Source organism: Quercus robur, chromosome 3, assembly GCF_932294415.1.
Source record: "Quercus robur chromosome 3, dhQueRobu3.1, whole genome shotgun sequence".
In the NCBI taxonomy this organism is placed as follows: domain Eukaryota; kingdom Viridiplantae; phylum Streptophyta; class Magnoliopsida; order Fagales; family Fagaceae; genus Quercus; species Quercus robur.
This window is the reverse complement of record NC_065536.1, coordinates 45,205,025-45,225,095: the sequence shown is the minus strand read 5'-3', so window position 1 is coordinate 45,225,095 and position 20,071 is coordinate 45,205,025. Positions and strand designations below refer to the sequence as shown.

Sequence of the window (20,071 nt, the reverse complement as noted above, 5' to 3'; positions counted from 1 at the left end):
ACTACTTTACTAAATGGGTTGAAACTGAACCTTTAGCGAACATCGGAGATGTGGATGCCAAAAAGTTCGTCTGGAAAAACATTGTTACTCGGTTCAAGGTCCCTCACTCCCTTATCTCGGATAATAGTCTTCAATTCGATAGTAAGGCCTTCAGGAGGTACTGCTGCAAATTGGGAATTACGAATAGATATTCTACCCTAGCTTACCCCCTAGGGGGATGGGCAAGTCGAGGCTATTAACAAGGTCATAGTGAATGGACTTAAGAAGAGGTTAGATGACGTGAAGGGAAGATGGGTGGAAGAACTGCCACATGTCCTATGGACGTATTGAACCACACCTTGCAGATCAACAAGAGAGACCCCCTTTTCGATGACTTACGGGGCCGAGACTGTTATTCCTCTAGAAACAAGCTTTCCAACGCTAAAGACCAGCTCATTCAGTCCGAGCAAGAACAATGAGCTGCTAGAGAAAAGCTTAGATCTTATTGAAGAAAGAAGAGAAAGGACAATGGTCCAATTGGCGTACTACCAACACAAACTCAAGCAAGGTTATGATGCCAAAGTAAAGCTAAGGCCATTAGTGCCTGGTGACTTAGTGTTGAGGAAAGTTCTGGGCACTGCAAAAAACCCAGCGTAGGGAAAGTTAGGACCCAATTGGGAAGGATTATATCGCATCACCTCAGTGGCTGGTATAGGAACATATTTTCTAGAAGATTTAGATGAGCATGTAATACCACGCCCTTGGAATGTAAACAACCTGAAAAGGTACTATTATTAATGAAAATATCCTTTATCAATAAGTTCTTTTGTTGTACAAAGGCATCGTGCTTCTTGTCTTTCAATCTATTCAAGTTTTAAACAGCAGGGACCACAGGCTTAAGGGAAATTAATTACTTCTGGCGAATATTCAAGTGTTAAACAGAACCTAAGCCTTGCATGGCTTCTCGGACCACAGGTTTAAGGGAAATTAATTACTTCTGGCGAATATTCAAGTGTTAAACAGAACCTAAGCCCTGCATGGCTCCTCGAACCACAAGCTTATGGGAAATTAATTACTTCTAGCAAATATTCAAGTGTTAAACAGAATCTAATTCCTGCATGGCCCCTCGAACCACAAGCTTAGGGGAAATTAATAACTTGTGACATCTACTAAAGTGTTAAACAGAACCCAAGCCTTGCGTGGCTCCTCGAACCACAGGCTTAGGGGAAATTAACTACTTTTGACATCTACTCAAGTGTTAAACAAAACCTAAGTCCTGCGTGGCTCCTCGGACCACAGGCTTAGGGGAAATTAATTACTTTTGACATCTACTCTAGTGTTAAACAAAACCTAAGTCCTGCATGGCCCCTCGGACCACAGGCTTAGGGGAAATTAACTACTTTTGACACTCAAGAACACCTTTATAAATGTTAAACAGAAATTAAGTTACAAGTTAGATTTCGTGAAATGCCAACAATGAATTACTGTTAGAAATGGAGCAATAACAGTTCAAGCTTGTCTGCAATAACAATAAAAATGGAAGCAATGAAAGTAAAGACCCAAGGAATAGAAGAAAAAGTTCATTCATTAATTTAAAAGAAATTATATTACAAGCAGTGGCAGAAGCCACAGGAATGGAAAGCAAAAAGAGAGCTACAAAAGAAAATCCTATATCTAGAATTCTAGGCCTTGTCTTTGAGGGGATCTTTCTTGGGATTAGTAGCCTCGGAATGAGCACCATCGGCTTTGGACTTAGACTCCACGTCCTTGGCCTGCGAGACTACATCCCTGGTTGTGAGGGAGTCCTTGAACGGCTTATCCTTCATTGGTGGCTGAGCTTCCTTATCCACTCCTACCCCTTCAAGAATGTCGGTATCAGGAAGGGGGGCCTGGGCAAAAAGGAGCTTCTCGGAAGAAGGGTCCAATTTAGGAATCTCTTGAATATCCTCTGGGAAGAAGATATTCTCAGCCCTCCTTAGCTCGGAGTCTGCAAGGACTCCCGCCCGGTCCTTCGCCACTCCCCAGGACTCGGTGCAGTAATCCCTGCAAACTACAACCACCTTCTCCGTCAGCCTATTCTCCGTGTCCAGCACCCCACGCTCATAGGATGCCTTCACCGCGGCCTCAGCTGCTTCCCTGGCCACTCAAGCTACCTCCTTGGCTTTCTGCAGCTGCGCCTTGAGAATTAAGACAGATTTCTTTTCGGTGGCCAGATTTATCTCTGTTACGTGCAGCTTCTAGCGCATATCCTTGGCTTGCCTTTCTGTGGTCTTCAGGCCCGTCTTGGCACTATCGCGAGCTTAGATAGCCTCTTTAACCTTCTCAGACAAGCTCTCATTTTCCTGCCTAAGGACTCCGACAGCTTTCTCAGCCTCAAGGCGGGACTGGAACTCAGTGCTCACCTCATTGTGGGCATTCCTAACCTACTCTTCCGCCACATAAATTTGCTGGGTAACCTGCATAAAGGTAGCGGAAGGGTTATTAAAATATATGCAATATGTGAATGAACATAGAATCTAAAATTTATATGAAGAAGGATGTTGTTTGGCTTACCATCGCAAGGTCCTTCTTTAACGACATGAAGAGGTCTGACAGCCTGGTATTCCTGAGTCCATTCATATCTCGAGGGAGGAGAAGGGGCTGCTGTAAGGCCTCGGCGAGGTATGTAGCCTGTCCCCTCTAAGACTCCCAAATCCTGGCATCCCAAGAAATGGGAGCACCATCTATCTCGAGCCAAGGGGACCAAGTACGCTGCCCCTGTCGCACTATAGCCTCATCCCGGTTGTCCACGGACTTGGCCCTCTTATCCTTAGGCTCTCTAGCCTTCTTTTGTTGTTTGACCCCCTTTTGAGGACCGACCTCACCCTCCTCTAAATCATCAACTGTCCTTTTCCTCCTCAGATTCGGATTGGCTTGCAATCTGAGGTCAGTGGGAGGCGGGGGAGGAGGAGGGAGGCTAGGAGGAACTTGTACCTTGGGGACATCTCTGGAGGTTTGTCTCTTGTTCCTATTGGCCATCAGGCCCTTTAAGCCGGACCTTGGCTTCAGATCCATGCCTTCTTCTTCGACTTCGAGGCTGGTATCGATTCGGGCAACTATCAACCTCGGAGAATGTGCCGCGAAGAATCGGTCAAGATTAGCGTCAGAGTCCGAGAGCTCTACTGGCCTTGTCGTCACTTCACCTTCCTCGTTAAAGCAAAATTGATCAATCTCAGCTTTAAGGGATAAGTGAGTAGAATCTATCTCCTCTCTTAGAGAGGCTACCCCTTAAAGAACACGCTGGACGAGCGGCTAAACGGGTGGAAGGTCTCTCCGAGCTAAAAATCCCAGCTTGGAGACATCAATTCGAGCCAATCTGGGACTTTCGGCCCTTATAGCCTAGCCTACGTCCTGGAAGATGCGAGACAGCGGCTCGTAGTCCAAAATCAAATGAGTGGCCTGTAACTGTCCATCTTCACTCATGAAAATCTCCGACCTTAGGAGGTAATTGAGAGCTTGAACGTTGATCAAACTGATCTTCGGAGTGATGTGATCTTTATCTGTAAAACATCCGAAAGGGAAATTGTGGTTAATCCGAGAAAACAAATAACTAAAATCAAGTAAAGGGAAAGCTCAGAAGACTAAGATCCCGGCCGAGGGACCTGATCCTAGAGTACCCCACCTGGTGTTCCTACCCTAACTGGGCAGTGAAGACCGTCATGCCATTCCCCAGAAACGACCAGATAATCGTCCTTCAAGCCTTTGTTGGACTTAGGAAGGCAAAATATCAATCTCACCTCGTCGGACCAAGATTTGAGGTAATATCCCCCGGAAAGGAAGTGGCACTCGTACAAATGAGCAACGTCGTGCCATGTGAGGCCAAGGTTCATCTGGTCGTTTAGAGTATCTATGCACCCTAAAACTCGGAACATATTGGCAGTGCACTGGTGGGGGGTCAATCTGTGGTTAAGCAAATAGTCCCTAGTTATCCTACCCATGGGAAGCGTCATTCCTCCCTCTATGAAAGCAATCATAGGAATGACGACTTGACCCATCTCTCTGTCAGTGAGTATTCAGTTTGGAGGACAATATTCTAAACCCATTCTTTGTGGGATATGGTATTTGGCCCTAAAACCCTCCATACCGGCCGACGAATCTACTAGGTGCTTGAACCTACCCATCTAAATGACTAGAAATGACACAGAGAAAGGCTTCTAAAAAGAAAAAGGCCAAGGAAGAAGGCTGAGAAGAAAAAGAAGAATATAAAGAAATGAAAGACTTACAGGAACACGTATGCTAAATCTCTGAAACTTTTAGAAAGATTCGCAAAGACTTCTTATAAGAAGTAGCTATAGAGACTCAGGAATTTAGAGTGTTTTGTGAGATGAGGCGCTGGAATTCTCTGGAGCACTTGAAGGTTTTTGAAGAAAATAGGAAAATGGTTTCCCTCAAGGCTTTATATAGAGGGAGAGAGTAAGTGGGAATACTCCCGCTCAAAATTCTAGGAAAAATGTCAATCGTTGTATTAGCGCTTCACTATTGGATGCGGGGGACATAAAGTCGCCTAAAGTAATTAATAACGCCTCGTGGGCTACGAAGCATCAGTGACAATTATGAGGTGCGTAAAACCGCATTCCCACACATGTGAATCAAAGAATTAGTGGGTCTTATCCCTTAAAAATCAAAACCCCACTTTTTCTCCTCGGATAAGAGGGAAAAACCAGAATTTTGAGGGGCTATTGTAGGGGTAAGGGCCTAAGATCATATATTGGGTTTTGGGCTTTATCCGGGACATTGACAAGTCCGAGGAGGAGCAAATAATTGTTAGGGATTCCCAATTAAAATCTCATAAGTAGGGAATGAATGGAAGATGATCCGAGGAGGAATCCCTCCTCGGATACGACGAATGTAGCCCAAGTGTGTACTCTAGCAATTAGAGTGACCCTCCAAAAGGCTCCAGCGATAGGAATGTGCCTCATTAACATACGAGAAAGAAGGAAACTCAAAAATATATAAGGAAAAGCTGCTACCACTGCATTAAATGCATTGTAACTACTTTTCTGGTCGTATTTATGTGGAGAAGACTTTTGAACAGTGCTGCCTTGGCTATCATAACCCACAGAAAGCTAAAAGGGGTGTCTGATAATACGAGCACTCACTAGGGACTCAGATGATCAACAAGTGTAGAATCAAGATGACATAAAATGAGCTATATAATGTGAGAAACCTTCCATGAGAAGGGGATCGGAAAATAGAGAGAGAAAATATTATAGCAATCTAAATCATTTTGATATCCAAGAGTGATCATTATATACAGGTCTGACCTCCTTGGACTGAAAGTCCATTGATATTAGCATCCTTTATTTGTATTTAATCGTCATGCAATTCAATACTAGCTGTTGTCCAACTCATTAGGACCTAGTTCCTTGACCCATTCTTTACAAATTTATTGTATTGGACTCATTGGGCCAAAACTCCATATATCTTGAGCTTGCGCTGCAAATTGTGACCCTACAATGATTAAGTGTCTGTTTAATATCAGCTTATAAACTCAGCTTTTAGCTTTTAGTTTTTTTAGCTTTTATATATAGTTTTTTAAAACCTCATTTTTTCTCGCATTTTCTTACTTATTCAAAATTTTTTAAGGTACAAGTATATTTTAAAAACACTTTCAGTAAAAAAAACTAGATAAATAGTTTCTGGGACACTGAGGGGCTGTTTGGATTTAAAAAAATGCTCACTCATCACTCATCACTCAAATATCATCACTCATCACTCATCACTTATCACTGAAAATACCACAACTTCCTAAAGTGGCATGTTTGGCACTTGTTTCCAACTTTGATAACTCAACAAATTTTACTTTTTGTGGGACCCACAGATTGACTTAGTGCAGCTTTTACTTCTTCTTCTTCTTCTTCTTCTTCTTCTTTTTCCTTCAACCCTTGATACCTAAACTCACCTAACCCAAATTGTTCTCATGCACCGTTCATCGCTTCCCTCTTCATCTATTCATCGAACCCAGCACCCAACTGAAAAAAACCATCACCGTGCAAACCACAAAACATCAAACCAATCCACCATAGCAGATCCGACCATTCACACCACCAACACCTTCAACACCACAACAAATTACACTATAAAGCTTAGAAATAACTAAAAGAGGGAAAATAAAGAAGAGAAAAGATCGTGAGAAGTGAAGAAAGAAAGAAAGAAAGAAAGAAGAAGTAGAAAAAAAGAAGAGAACCCAAGCCCAGAAACCTAGTGAAAAGAAATGGAAAAAAAAAATGCAACCAAACCCAGAAACCCAATGTGAAAAGGAAAAAAAAAAAGAAAAAGAAAAAAGAGAACCCAAGCCCAGAAACCCAGTGAAAAAGAATGAAAAAGAAAAAAAATGCAACCAAACCCAAAACCCAATTTGAAAAAAAAAAAAAAAAAAAAAAAAAAAAGAAGAAGAAGAAGAAGAAGAAGACAACGTGTGTTGAAGAGAGCAAAAGGTTTGACTGTGGGTCCCATGTATGTATGTTTATTTACCAAAATGCCATGAAAACTCAGTTTTGATAACTTGAAAACATCTAAAATGTGTTTTTAGTTTCCATAACTCATTACTCAAAAATCAGAGAATTAAGTGATGGAAACAAAAACTGAAAACACATCTAAACAAACTACTCAGCCGTGGGACCCACTAGTTTTGAGTTATGGGTGATGGAAAACAGAGTTATGGGTAATGGAAAACTACAAATCTAGACAACCCTTGAGCTTCTCAAAATGAGTTCTAAACTGAGGAAGTACATTAATGCTAAACACAAGTGTAAGAGAGACTGTTTCCGGAACACATAAATTCCGTCCCAGTAAAATATAAGTCCAATATCATGGAATTGACGTATTTAAACTCCTCATGAAACGAATAATTATTTAGTAGTTTACCAAAAAAAAATTATTTAGTAACCTGGCTCCATACAATAGCTTACTAGTTAAATTCATGATACAACCTATCAAGTATGTGAGCAACATGAGATTGAGTAAAATGCACTGAGGAGATGGAAATAATGATGACGTATAGGATTGGAATCAGTGGGAAAACATGTTGTAAGGAGGGTATTTTCTGAACTTGGAATTAATGATGAATGGAACCTGAACTACCAAATTAAAGTCTTGATGAATGGACTTCTTCCCTGGTTCTTCCTATTAGCAGCATTTGGCATCCCATGTTGATTGCTACAAAGGGCAGATTATATGCAACTATATTCTATATATCATTGTTAGAGAAGAACTGGTTCTGATTGCATGATTAGGTTTATTCGGTTTGCAAATCATATATTTGCAGAAAATCGAGACCAGTACAAGAGAGCAAGCAATAAAGAGGTTAAGACTGGGTTTTTAAAGTACATAACATGAGCCCAAAACTTAAGGAAAAAAAGAAAAAAAGAAAAAAGAAATAAGGAGCAGAAAATATTTAATTTCTCACATCATCTTTCAGATAAATTTTCTAGAAGATTCAAAAATCTCCAATCCAAATACAAAATGAACTAGAAAATTTGTAAATCATGATGCCAGAGCAGCATTGATGATTTAGCACCTCCACTTATCCCACAGAGAGAGGGAGGAGAACTGGAGAACTCATTTTGCGTATTGGAAGAAGATAAACTTATCATGAAGGCAGGGGCACCTTAGTCCTCCTCAGTTTTAACTTTCTTCTTTGACTTACTTTGATGAGAACGATCTGACAGCCCTGAATAGGTAAGCTCACTGTTACCTCGTCCTGAATCTTGAGTACGATGATCCATAGACCCAGCAGATTCACGAACATGTCTTTTTTTTGGAGTCTCTGACGGCTCCCCAAGTTCAGACAAGGAACTTCTCTGATGTCGACTTGTTGATTGAGACTTTCTCAGAATAGAACTTGGGGTAGAGAATTGACGCGAAGAATTTGTCAATGAAATTCCCCTAGAATTCTGATAACTTTGTCTCAAGCTGTTGGAATTCAGATTTTGAATTTCATTAGGTTCTGGATAATGGACAAGGGAAACTAGCCGTGAAATCTTCCCAACTGCCAACACATATTATTTTATCATTGGAATGCATGAAGCTTGTAACAAGTAACAATAACAAATTTCAATATAATAATGGCAGTAATAACAAAGGCAACCCATATAAAAGATTAGGTTAAATCAATATAACCGTTCTCATTTCATTATGGGTAAAGTACCAAATGAAAGACATAAAACTAGACCTTGGTGATGGAACTTCACAGGATCAAACACCAAAAACAATCTTTCAAAGTGGGAAGCATAGACAACTTGATTGTATTCATAAACAAACTTCAGATACAAAATCAGAATCTAAGTATGACTGGGCTTAGAGTTACACATGGACTAGATGAGTTCCTTGATTGGAAAAATAAAACAGGCACCTAACAAAATAGACTAGGATATCCCTCTCTGGAACTTGCTTTTCTCTTCTACGACCTATAATGCTTACATAAGCTGTCAGAAAGAAGGAAGCCAGACAAGACCAAATGGAGCCTCATAGGCAACATCATCTGAAAATTAACTTTGTATATCCAAATGAAGTGAATGAAACACTTGTATATTGGTACAAATATGATAGATATGTAAAAATTACTGATGCATCTTAATTCATATGGGTTAACTTTGAATGAATCTGAAAATATATTATAAAGATGTGGAAAAAAGAAAAGCAAGAAGCCAATACACACATACCAATTTTTGACTCTGATGCAGAGGAAAGAAAAACTGTTGCATTTGACTCTTGAGCCGCAAAGCTGACAACATCATAAGCTTTTCCTGTCAAAATGCACAAGATTGAATCAGAAAAGTGCTGACAATCATATGGTGTAAACAGTAAACATTGTTACAAATCAGGCTACATTACATGCTAGAAGAGGATTAACACAAGAAAAAATGGATGCTGAGACTAGAGTTTCTCCCTTGAACCACTGCAGAATATTAATATTTACCAGAAGAATCCTCAAAACTGCCCAACTGTCCGTCGCAATGAAGTTTGAGAGACAATTCTTGGCCATCAAGTCCAGGAAGCTGCAATACCCATAGATCGTTTAATAAACACAATGCCCTGGCCTCAGTGACATCAATGATCAAACCATGATAGCAGTTATTCCAATGACTTATACAAAAATTTGCTGTTAAATCTTTGATGCTATTGAAGTCAAATCCAGACAACTAATTTATTTTTTGGTTGAGTTGCCTCATTCAAACCAGTTAATTTTTTAAGCTAAGATGACACAAAAATCCAGACTTCAATAAATGGTACAATTTTGAAAGCAAATTAGCAAAGCCCAGCCAACCAATTTTGGGTTTAAGTCTTATATCAAATACACATAACAACCTCAACTATTTCAAGTATGGAAAAATACAAAATTAACATGGTAATTACAGTTTGTTACAAACCTTTCATCAAAATTTTTTTTTTTTTCTTCTATCCTGAAACCGGGTTTGAAAGAAACAGACTGAGATGGCAGACACAAAAGAATAAAACTTACTTCTTTATCTTTACTTTTGGGCCACTGAATGAGCCAAAGTTCTGTGTTGTCTGTTGAACTAAGATCAATAAGTGGTTCCTTGGCCTCTACCTGAAAATCTGGTCGAGGTTTGTAACCTTGTTCATTGTCGGAATCCATTACCTCAATCTTCAACTAAAAAACAACCAACTGTATTTCCAAAAAAGCAGAGCAACAATTACAATTTAGGTTACGAAAAAGTAAACTCATAAGTCATAACCAATCAACCCCAGTTCAAGCATTTCAACAAACACCTTCTTAGTAACACCCACCTTATCAATAAAAACTATTTTATATCCTTTACAGCTCCTACTCTCTCTCTCTCTCTCTATATATAATATAACTTTACTCACAACTCACTGCAAAAATAATTATCAGTCTCTGAGACAGAGACTACTCACAAACACAATCACAGATTCACAGTCACAGACTCAATTCACATTCATCCTCAGCAAAAACAAACAAACACCACAATAACACATTCACACAAATTATAAATGTATAGTGCGGAGAAAGAGAATCAGAGAAAAATCACATCAGTATTAGGTTTTGTAGGAGAGAATATATACTTGTTCGGCGTCGGAGGTGGGGTGGGCAGCTGGAGGAACTACGGCGGCGAATGGCGGTGAGTCGATGGCCGGTGGTTGATCTCTCTCTCAACTCACGTCTGTATCTCTCTCTCTCTCTCTCTCTCTCTCTCTCTCTCTCTTTTCGGAATTAGGTTTGTTAAACGGCTGATACTTTCCTCGTTGGGCTGGGCTGATATTTTCTTGGAAGGAGAGGGGGCCCAAATATAATTTTAGTAGTAAATTTGGCAAAAATGGCCCATTACCATCAATTTTGAAAATAATTTGCCCAGAAACACTGTTTTCGAACAATATAGCAATATACCACTTTTTTTAGGTACTCGAGCTTGGTGAGCTCGAGTACCATGTTTTTTTAAGTCAAACATCTTCTCAAAAAAAAAAAAACGCCGCTATAGGGCCCGAAAACGTCACTATAGGGCTTAAAAACGCCACTATAGGGCCCCTTGAACCTGTTATGGGGACTTATAAAAAAATTTTGTAGGAAAACGCCGCTATAGGGCCCCTTGAACCTGTTATGGGGACTTATAAAAAATTTTTGCAGAAAAACGCCGCTATAGGGCCCGAAAACGTCACTATAGGGCCCCTTAACCTGGTATGGGGGCTTAAAAACGCCGCTATAGGGCTCGAAAACGTCACTATAGGGCTTAAAAACGCCACTATAGGGCTCCTTGAATATGGGGCGATAGTGGATTAAAAAAACATGGTACTCGAGCTCACCAAGTTCGAGTACCTAAAAAAATGGTATATTGCTATATTGTTCGTAAACAGTGTTTCTGGGCAAATTATTTTCAAAATTGATGGTAATGGGCCATTTTTGCCAGTAAATTTACCTTCTAATTGTTTATTTTTTTGGGGGTCAGGGGAGGCCCGGCCCCTTGCTCTGTCATGCTCTCGTCACTTCCTCTATTAAGTCTAACAAAATGTAGTGTTAAAAGACTAATTTACCCTTTGTCATTTAAAAATTGGTCTTCTAATACTAAATTCCTTTAGAGTTAACCGAAAACAAATAGTTAAGGGGTTAAGTTATTGAATTATAACTTTGAAGGGTCAATCGTACATTTTGATAATTTAAGAAATAAAGTATAAAATGGAGTATAGTTTAGGATAGAAACCCCTTTCAAAAAATCGTCATAAAAACACCAAAATTCACTATAAAACAATAAATCAATCTTTATGGATAATAGTTGTTGCTTAACCTTAGGACAACATGATGGTACTGGCTTTTGTGAAAAATCGCAACCCTAAGTAGACTCATTCTTTTGGTTCAAGTCAAGACCCATGTGAATGGATGAAGTTGTGTTAAGTGCCTCTTAAAATGTGTGGCTCGACTCGAGTCATTTGTCCCCCTAGATTGAGGGTTTACATGAAGTCACCACTTATTTTATTAAATGTGCGTTTGGATGCTGCTTATTTTGCTGAAAACTGAAAACAATAAAAAATATTTTCTGATTATTGTTCGTTAATGAAATCACTATGCATTTGCCTTAATGCACTGTTCATGTTGTAATCCACATTCATTAGTTTGATTGTGATTTATAACATTAAAATGAAACTTAACATTTATTTTAGAAAATATCTTACTCATACAATTATATCTCCTTAAAAATTGTCATTTTTAAATTTAAGAGAAATATGTGTTATTTTTTATGATTTTTTATTTTTATAATTGTTAGATGTATATGGAAAGTTTGCTTATTTGAAAATATATTAAGTTTTGAAATTATTGTACTTACTAAGGAATAGCTAATACAACCTTTTAAAGAAGAATGATTATTCCTCATTTTGAAGAATATCTATTTATAAGGAATGACTACTCCTTGTAATAAAAGCATAACCAAACTAAAGAATAACTATTACATTACAGCTCTTATTACAGTCTACCAAACATACCCTAACACTTTTTCAAGTACAAAATCTAGAAAGAGGAAAATTGTGCAAGGGAAATTGGCCCTTATCCAACTAATGTGCCCAATTCCTATTTAACTAACCATGGAGAGGGAATTCTATTTGTTGTTTACATCTTGCTTCCCCGTCTCAAAATTATGACTTGCTCTGTACTTGTACCGATGTGCTGAATACAGAAAAGCTAAGAAATTTATTAGACTCAAAACAGTAAGGAGCCAATACAAATAATCAAATCTACCAGTATTTATATTTTGGGACAACCATGATGGCTGTCCTTTGCCTGGGTTTCCTGTGACGGATTTGATAATGCTGTTCAATATAGAGGCTACAAAGCAACCTAAACCACCAGCTATAGCAGCATAAGCAGATCCTATACTTTTCATGGCATCTGGGGCTTCCTCATAGAGAAATTCTAGTAATGCCACCACGCAAAATACTTCAGCTAAGCCAATCAGGCAATATTGAATCAACAACCAGTACGCACTTAGGTTGGGCATCGGAATTAAGAAATTAGCATCGTACTCGTGTTTTATTGCATAGTTTCTTCGGTACCTTTCAAAAGTCCCAGCCCATGCCACAGAAAGGATAGAAACTAATAGACCAATGCCTATTCTTTGAAGTTGTGAAGCTCCATGGGGATGACCAGTTATGCGTCGGGATATTGGGACAAATGTGGAGTAATAGAGAGATAGTATAAGAAATATGCTGAGACCAGGAAATACAGGCATGCATGTTACTGGGAGTTTTAGATGACCCATGTGGGTGTTTAGAGTATAGGCTTGCTGTACTGAGAGAGTTAAAAACTCTGTTAAGATTACATTGAGCATTATTGTGCAAGCTGGTATGGGGATAAGTTTCAAAAGGATCTTGACTTCCTCTACTTGAGTCACAGTGCAAAGCCTCCAAGGACTTGGATTGGGACCATCTTCTTTCAGCTGCATTGCTGCCTTGTCCAAACATCTGTAGGGCCAAAAAGTCTCAGATATCATATATTGAAATAAATCAGCAGTTTAGTAACAACTTATTATTTATGCGGACCAGAAAACAGTTAATGTGGAGAGACATCCTTCAGAATCACTGGAAATAGGAATTCTTAAGGTGCTTTGTTACTCCGTTGTTCCATTTGATGCCTTAGCTGCTGCTTAGGCCAGTAGAAAAAATCATAATGATCTAGCATTTTATGTGCCTAATAACTGATAAATTCTTGGTTGTCCTAAAAGCTTAAGCTATTAAGAAATGGTGATTTAATCATTATTCTAAAACTGTCTCATGTGTGAGCCCAGACTCCTCTTGATAGGTGGGGATTGTCCCAAAAGTTTAAGATGTTAGGAAAAAACGAATTAATCATTATTATGGCAATCACTAATCAGGGAAAAGTAATGTAAAAGAAGGATCGGTCCTACCTGAAATCATCAGTATGAGCTATCTTTCCACTACCCCTAATTGCAGATTGTTTTCCAGGAACCTCATACAAGCCTATTAACTCACTGCTAGAGAATGAGTTATTTCTCTTCTGAAATGCAGCTACCAGGACTTGGGCAACCCGTGTTAGAGGGCTGCCTCCTGGCAACCTATGCCTATACAAAGGAGTTCCAAGAAAGAATACCATGTTTGATATGCCCATAGCTGCAGCCAGTGAACCAAAAGCAGCTCCCCATCCATGTTTGATTTGAATGTATACTACCGCAGTGAAGGCCAGAATTGCTCCAATAGTAACAGAAAGATAGAAGAAGTTGAAAAACCTATCCAAGAGAGATTTGTAGTCTTGTCTGCTTTCATCAAATTGATCAGCTCCAAAAGACGAAACACATGGCCTTATACCAGCAGCTCCAAATGCTGTCACATAAAGTACGGCATACAGGTATACCATCTGCCATTGTTTTGCAGGCTCACAATTGCCTAACAGGAGTGAAAACTGATCACAATTATCTTGGTTTGGCACGAAGATGCTCATTGTTGCACATAAGGTTATTCCTGTCAAACCCTCCAGGAAAGAAAATTCAAAAAGAATGTGATAATCATAATCAGTATACTACCAATTTTAGAATAAACTAGTAAAACAAGGAACTGTAGTAGAGGAAAATGTAAGAACTAATAATGTATACTGAAATGACCTGAAAAAAAGGATAAACTAATAATGTATCTAAAAACATTTCATATACAGGGGTTCATATATAGATCCTACCGCCAGATAAATTGTTGTGAAGATTGCAATTGTCCAATATCGACCAAGATATGCATCAGCTAGAAAACCACCAAGGACAGAGGAAGCTTGTGATATCCCTAGGAAGTTGTTTACCGCATTTGATGAACTGGAGAAGGGTCTATGCATAACATAGAACATAAAGGCCACCATATTCACTGAAAGCCCAAAATAAGCCATTCTCTCTGCCATTTCATTCCCTGGACAAATAAAGACTCCAGTTCATTACAATTCAATCATATCCCATAATTATTTGGCCAATGTTTGCATACACACACACACACACACACACAAACACCTCAAGTGTGCTTTAGACATCTATTCCAACCAAATCAGAATGGATTCATTTGTTAACAACGACATCAACAACAACAAACATAGGAACAGTCACTTCAGTTCTTCACAGTTTTACCAGCAACCAAACAATAGAAATATAAAGACACAGAAATTTGAAAAATCAAACTGAAAGATATCATCTACCAAATATAAAGAAGGCAGCAATCCAGCCACCCGTCTTTGAAAGATCTGGAATAGGTTTTCCATGAATATTAACTGGTGTGGTACCACCCGTATAACCACGCCCAAACGCTGTCCGCCTATCATCAGATTCAATGAAGTACATTCCTAGCTTCTTTGTATGAATGGAGTCAGAATTTCCATCCAAAACAGTTGGTGTCTCAACCCCATCCTCAGGTGACTGAATTTCTCTGGTATCCATTCCTCAACTCCCTGAAAAAATCCAACTCCTATTACAGTTTTGAGAAATGATATAAATGATCATAAGAAATATATACATAACAACAACAACCAAGCCTTAGTCACAAATTTTTTTGAGAGTATGCTTAACAAATTAGTCATTCTATTTTATCGGAATTCAAAAGAAAGGGGTGCAACATAAGGACTTTTCAGGAGTTCACTCATCCTGGTACTACTCTTGGCTTAACAACCAAACAAAGATAAAGGTCTAATAAAAGTACTATAAAACCCAGAAGATCCTGCTCCCGCAATTTGAAATGGATTTAAAAATATATAATAAGGACCAAAACAATAGCTCGAGCTTGCGTATAAATTATTTTGTTTAAAATTTCTGAAACTTTCCTAACAACATAGAAACTTAATGAACAATCATGACGTTTCCAAGTCTTACGATGCCAAGCTTTACCTTTCTTGAAACTTGAAAGAACAAAAGTGCACAACGTTGTTCATGTTGTTGGTAAAGTATTAAAATTGAAATTTAAAAGCAAAATAGGGAATACCAATCATTCACGAGAGCAAGAAAATACATACCCTTATTACAGTGCAACTTAGTACTATGTTCTAGTATGAGTGTTCACTGTTCAACCACTATGCATAAGAGGAAGAGCAGCTCTGTCTATATCTAGCTATTAAAGCATAGAAGTGAATGAATTCAATCTTTTGGGACAGTTACAAAAAACGACAATCCAAAAATATTAAGCCACTTGAAAGTTGAAACGTTGAAAGAGATCCAACCGACACGTGAAGACACTCGTAGGCATAGATACAAGAAGACCCAAATGCAATAAATGGGTTATAAGGAAAAAAAAATGTATCAGAAAGTGAAAGTGGCAGAAGCAAACACTTAATGGCCCATCTGAAAGAGAGGTTATCCGTATGTGATTGTTGAAAGCCACACTCTTTCTCCAAACAAGTCCAGCTGCTGACGCCACAACAAACCCTTCAACAGTAAACCTCTCTCGCTATAAGCTGCATGATATAAACAAACATTAATGCTGATTAATTTGGGTGACATATAGTTAGACATCCATATCTTTCTGAGGTCCCGATATAAATGTCTCGCATCCTTGATCCTTGCATACATGCTCTTCGATTCGATGTTTTTCTTTTTCTCTTTCCCTCCCCTTTCTTTTTTATGTGGACCAACCATTAAGAATGGTGGTAGTTAGTAGTAGTACTATTTAATTATGTCCAGTTCATCTCATTAAACGGGTCCCATTTGGCAATTTATTACTGTACTTTGTTTTGACTTTTGGGGATCGGACTTTGTGACAAATCACAAAAGCTTTTTTATTTATTTATTTATTTAAATTTATAGAAAAATATCAATTTTATTAGAAAATGTTTACAAACAAAGAGCAAAATCGTCTAAATCATCTAGGACAACTTTTTAAAATTATATCATTCTAAAATAATATAAATTGATGTGATAATGAATGTAATTTTTGTATATAAACACCCCATTTTTTTCCTTAAAAAAAATCATTTTGTAACTTTTCTTTAACCTCAAGTCCTTAATAAGAAAAAAAACCCATGTTTTTATGACTTGAGGGAAAATTTGTAAATTTGGTCCTTGGATCTCCAAAGTCTTCATATAAAACACATCTAAAAGTTTTAAACCTAGTAAAAAAAAAGAAAAGAAAAAAAAAGGTGTTATTTGGTTCGATCAAACTTCTAGATTGCAAGTTTTAATCAAATCAAGTTTTAATGGTTAATACACATTATTATGATTAGGATTTAGTGCTAGACATGTGCAATTATGGTTAATTAATTATAAGGGTAAATTGCATAATTGGTCGTTATCCTTTAAACCTTGTGTCAATTTCTATCAGTCCAAAAATTTGAAAATTTAACTATTTAATTCGATTTTTTTATTCCAATTCTTATCCAATCAATTTCTTGAGGGGAAAGAAAAAACAAATTTATCTTGGAGCTCTCATACTCATCAAAAACACATCTCAAGACAAACTTATGCTATTATCTCTAATAACACGCACGCTAACTTTGGTTTGTTGATTAAATTTTTTTTATTTTTTTTATTTAGGTATGTAGCAACCTTGAGTTCTACTTTTTTTTTTTTTTTTTTTTTTTTTATACACATTAACTCCCTTTTTTTTCTTTTTTTTTTTTAATGTAATTTTAAAATGTTAACTCCCTTTTTTTTTTTTTCTTTTTCTTTTAATGTAATTTTGAAATGTTATACTCCCATTTTTTTTCTTTTTCTTTTTTTTTTTTTAAATGTAATTTTGACACGTTAACTCCTTTTTTTTTTTTTAGATCTCCATTAGTTATTTATTTAAATAGTTGATGATGTGGTTAAATTCAAAAAATCTTTATCTTTATTTTGAATAATTTTAATAGGATTTTTAGGAAAAATTGTCCCATCAAAATTTAAATCAAACACAAACTTTAACAAACTTATGCTATTATCTTTAATAACACGCACGCTAACTTTGGTTTGTTGATTAAAGTTTTTTTTTTAAATACTTGGTTTAACCCTAATTCTTTTATCTTTCTCAGGTTCACATATGCACAAATTTTTTGGGTTGCATTGAGGAGTCATTGGAATGGAATATTAGATAAGTTCAGGTGAGAGACTTTACAAGAATTATTATATGTATTAAACCTCACATAAAGTGGTTATTATCTAAGAAATTGTTGTAAAAAAATTTCTTTTGTAATAGAAACTCTATTTATCATTTGTATAATTCTATGTCAAATTCAATTAAAATTTTTTTTATAAGTATTAATTTACTACTTCATAAAAAATGTTACGTACCTTTTTCTCAGATTTAAAGGTTGTTGATGTTGTTGATATATTTGAAATTTAAACTATTTTTAACTTTTGTTATGGATGTGTAGTTAGTGGCTAACTTTTAGGACTAAAAAACTAAATTTTTGGATTTAAAAAAATTGATAAATGTTAATAAATTTTTTTAAAAAGAACAACAACACCAAAAGAGACGTGTATCTCTTGCCATAAAATTTGAAATTTAAGCTTTTATTTACTTATGTTATGGATGTGTAGTAAATGGCTAAATTTTAGGATTAAAAAACTAAATTTTAGGATTAAAAAAAAAATTATAACTGCCATACATAAAAGTTGAAAAAAAGAACAACATCAACAACACCAAAAAGGGGGAAAAAAACATGGATGTGTAGTTACTAAATTTTAGGATCCTTCTAGGAGCATTTCCTTTAACAAAAAACTAATTAATTTACTTATGTACCTTATAAAAATGCAATATAAGTATTGATAATCATAGTTTGTCAATTTTAAACTCATTGGATACTCAACTATTGTAAAAATTAGTAGAAGCATCCAAATCCCAATCCAAAAATGCAAGCCATGTATCAAGTGGTTGGATAGTTTTAAAACGTGGGATAGAAAGCGGATTTTTTTTTTTTTTTTAAATAGTACAAGGATAGAACATGGGATTTTTTTTTAAAGTGTAGTTTTTCTTTTTTTGATAAACTTTTAAATAAGGATAGGGTCACATCAATTCCCCACCTTAAACTTTTAAATTTCCCTAAAATTTAGCCTTTTATTTTCTTTCAAAATTAGATATGTTAGTGCCTAAATATAAGGATATGGATGGAGAAGTTATAGTAGTGGTTTTATAGTTGGACTCTTTTTTTTTTTTTTTTTTTTCCCCAAAAATATGGAAGAGATTCAAAAAGAAAAAAGAAAAAAGAGGAAAACGCGAATTTGAACTTAAACGTGAATTTTGATGCTGTTCCGACTACTATGAACTTAAACTACATTCATTGTACTTTTGTTCAATAAAACATTTAGAAGAACAGCATTGACACTATTGATTATTGTGTATGTTTACGCAACGACCACTATAAATTAATTTAATTTTATGTAGAAATGAGTTCGCAAAATACAACGATGGTGAATACCGATGACATAGAACGTCATCGAGAACGATGGAGATATTATGCTCGCTTGAGAAGACAATGAAAGTAGAAATATTCAATTGGCAAGATGTCGTGCTAATTACTCAAGACAAAGACAACAAACTTTGGGTGGTGATCACATTTTAGTGTGAGGCCCAGCAAATTTAAATGAAGAAGATGTTGTATAGTCTAATTCAACATCAACAAACCCATCACTAATACCACCTAATCAAGAGGCTGACGAAATCATCGGCTTACACATATCCGTAACTTGGCACGCAATATGCCAGTTGAGCATAGGGCTATGCAAGAAGTCAGTGGTGAGATTATAGTTTTGTATCTTTAAACATTCTTCATTGCTTCGAATCTTATTATTTTGAGAAAATTTATAGTTTTTGGCATGTTAGTTGTATGTCAATGTATACAAAGATACCAAGTCAATCTTTATAGTATTAAATTTAGGACTCCCTCCAACCTATCCAACTATAATGGCAAATGATTTTGAGGCTGGACCAAGTCATATAACTTCTAATGTTAATACTGGTAAGTTTTATATAATATATTTATAAAGCATTAACCATTATTTTTTATATATAATTACCCCAATTGAGCATTTTATATAAGTACATTGTAGTTACAGAAAGAATTGAAAGAGTTGAAAATATAGTAGAGCAAAACCAAGGGGATGCCTATAGAGAACAAGGTTCATTGCTCAATGTCACCATTTTTATCTTTAATTTCATGTTTATATCCTTCTATAAAGCTTTCATCATTATTTAATATATATAATTACACCAATTGAGCATTTTCTATAATTACATTATAGGTGTAGAAAGAAATGAAGAAGTTGAAAATATAAATGATCAAAATCACGGGGATGGCTACAGAGAACAAGGTTTATTACTTAATGTCATCATTTTAATTTCAATTTACATGTTTATCATTATCAATTTTATTATTTGTTAACAAGCTACATATTCAAAACGTTATTAATATTTTGCTTATTTCACAACATAATATTTGGTACAATTTTAATATTTTCTTTCACAACTATCATAACGCTCTTTATCACTAAAGTTTTTCTCAAAATAAAAATTAGGTGCTGTCAACACATTTGATTGTACTGTACATGTAATAAATTGTATGTGAGGCAGATACAATTGTGCAAAGGATTTTAAAGAAAGGTATAGAGACCATTAGGTACCAACTACCACAACC

The 20,071-nt window shown here is 36.4% G+C and overlaps 2 protein-coding genes across 4 annotated transcripts; both read right to left on the bottom strand.

Moving 5' to 3' along the window:
* Positions 1-7,397: 7,397 nt before the first annotated feature.
* LOC126718053 (mediator-associated protein 2) lies at positions 7,398-10,219 on the bottom strand. Its single transcript, XM_050420092.1, has 5 exons — positions 10,069-10,219; positions 9,482-9,649; positions 8,939-9,017; positions 8,682-8,765; positions 7,398-8,008 (listed from the first exon to the last, which is right to left on the bottom strand). Exons 2-5 carry the CDS (start codon positions 9,617-9,619, stop codon positions 7,629-7,631), a joined length of 681 nt encoding a protein of 226 aa, XP_050276049.1. The 5' UTR covers positions 9,620-9,649; positions 10,069-10,219; the 3' UTR covers positions 7,398-7,628.
* A 1,698-nt stretch (positions 10,220-11,917) lies between these two features.
* LOC126718052 (protein NRT1/ PTR FAMILY 6.1) lies at positions 11,918-16,003 on the bottom strand. Of its 3 annotated transcripts, none has more exons than XM_050420090.1 (5): positions 15,793-16,003; positions 14,675-14,923; positions 14,177-14,394; positions 13,395-13,975; positions 11,918-12,951 (listed from the first exon to the last, which is right to left on the bottom strand). In XM_050420090.1, the coding sequence occupies exons 2-5, from the start codon at positions 14,910-14,912 to the stop codon at positions 12,090-12,092; spliced, it is 1,899 nt and encodes a 632-aa protein (XP_050276047.1). In that variant the 5' UTR covers positions 14,913-14,923; positions 15,793-16,003; the 3' UTR covers positions 11,918-12,089. The 3 variants fall into 3 exon arrangements, with proteins under 3 accessions (XP_050276047.1, XP_050276045.1, XP_050276046.1); XM_050420088.1 differs by lacking the exon at positions 15,793-16,003 and adding an exon at positions 15,482-15,730; XM_050420089.1 differs by lacking the exon at positions 15,793-16,003 and adding an exon at positions 15,357-15,471.
* Between the last annotated feature and the right edge of the window lie 4,068 nt (positions 16,004-20,071).

Coding starts and splice junctions, on each gene's coding strand:
- LOC126718053 (XM_050420092.1), bottom strand. CDS start 9,619: ATGGATTCCGACAATGAACAAGGTTACAAACCTCGACCAGATTTTCAG. Junction 8,766..8,938: donor CAGTTTTGAGGATTCTTCTG/GTAAATATTAAT, acceptor GCATTTTGACAG/GAAAAGCTTATGATGTTGTC. Junction 8,009..8,681: donor TGCATCAGAGTCAAAAATTG/GTATGTGTGTAT, acceptor ATGTGTTGGCAG/TTGGGAAGATTTCACGGCTA.
- LOC126718052 (XM_050420090.1), bottom strand. CDS start 14,912: ATGGATACCAGAGAAATTCAGTCACCTGAGGATGGGGTTGAGACACCA. Junction 13,976..14,176: donor TCACAACAATTTATCTGGCG/GTAGGATCTATA, acceptor TCTTTCCTGGAG/GGTTTGACAGGAATAACCTT. Junction 12,952..13,394: donor GCTCATACTGATGATTTCAG/GTAGGACCGATC, acceptor TTGGCCCTACAG/ATGTTTGGACAAGGCAGCAA.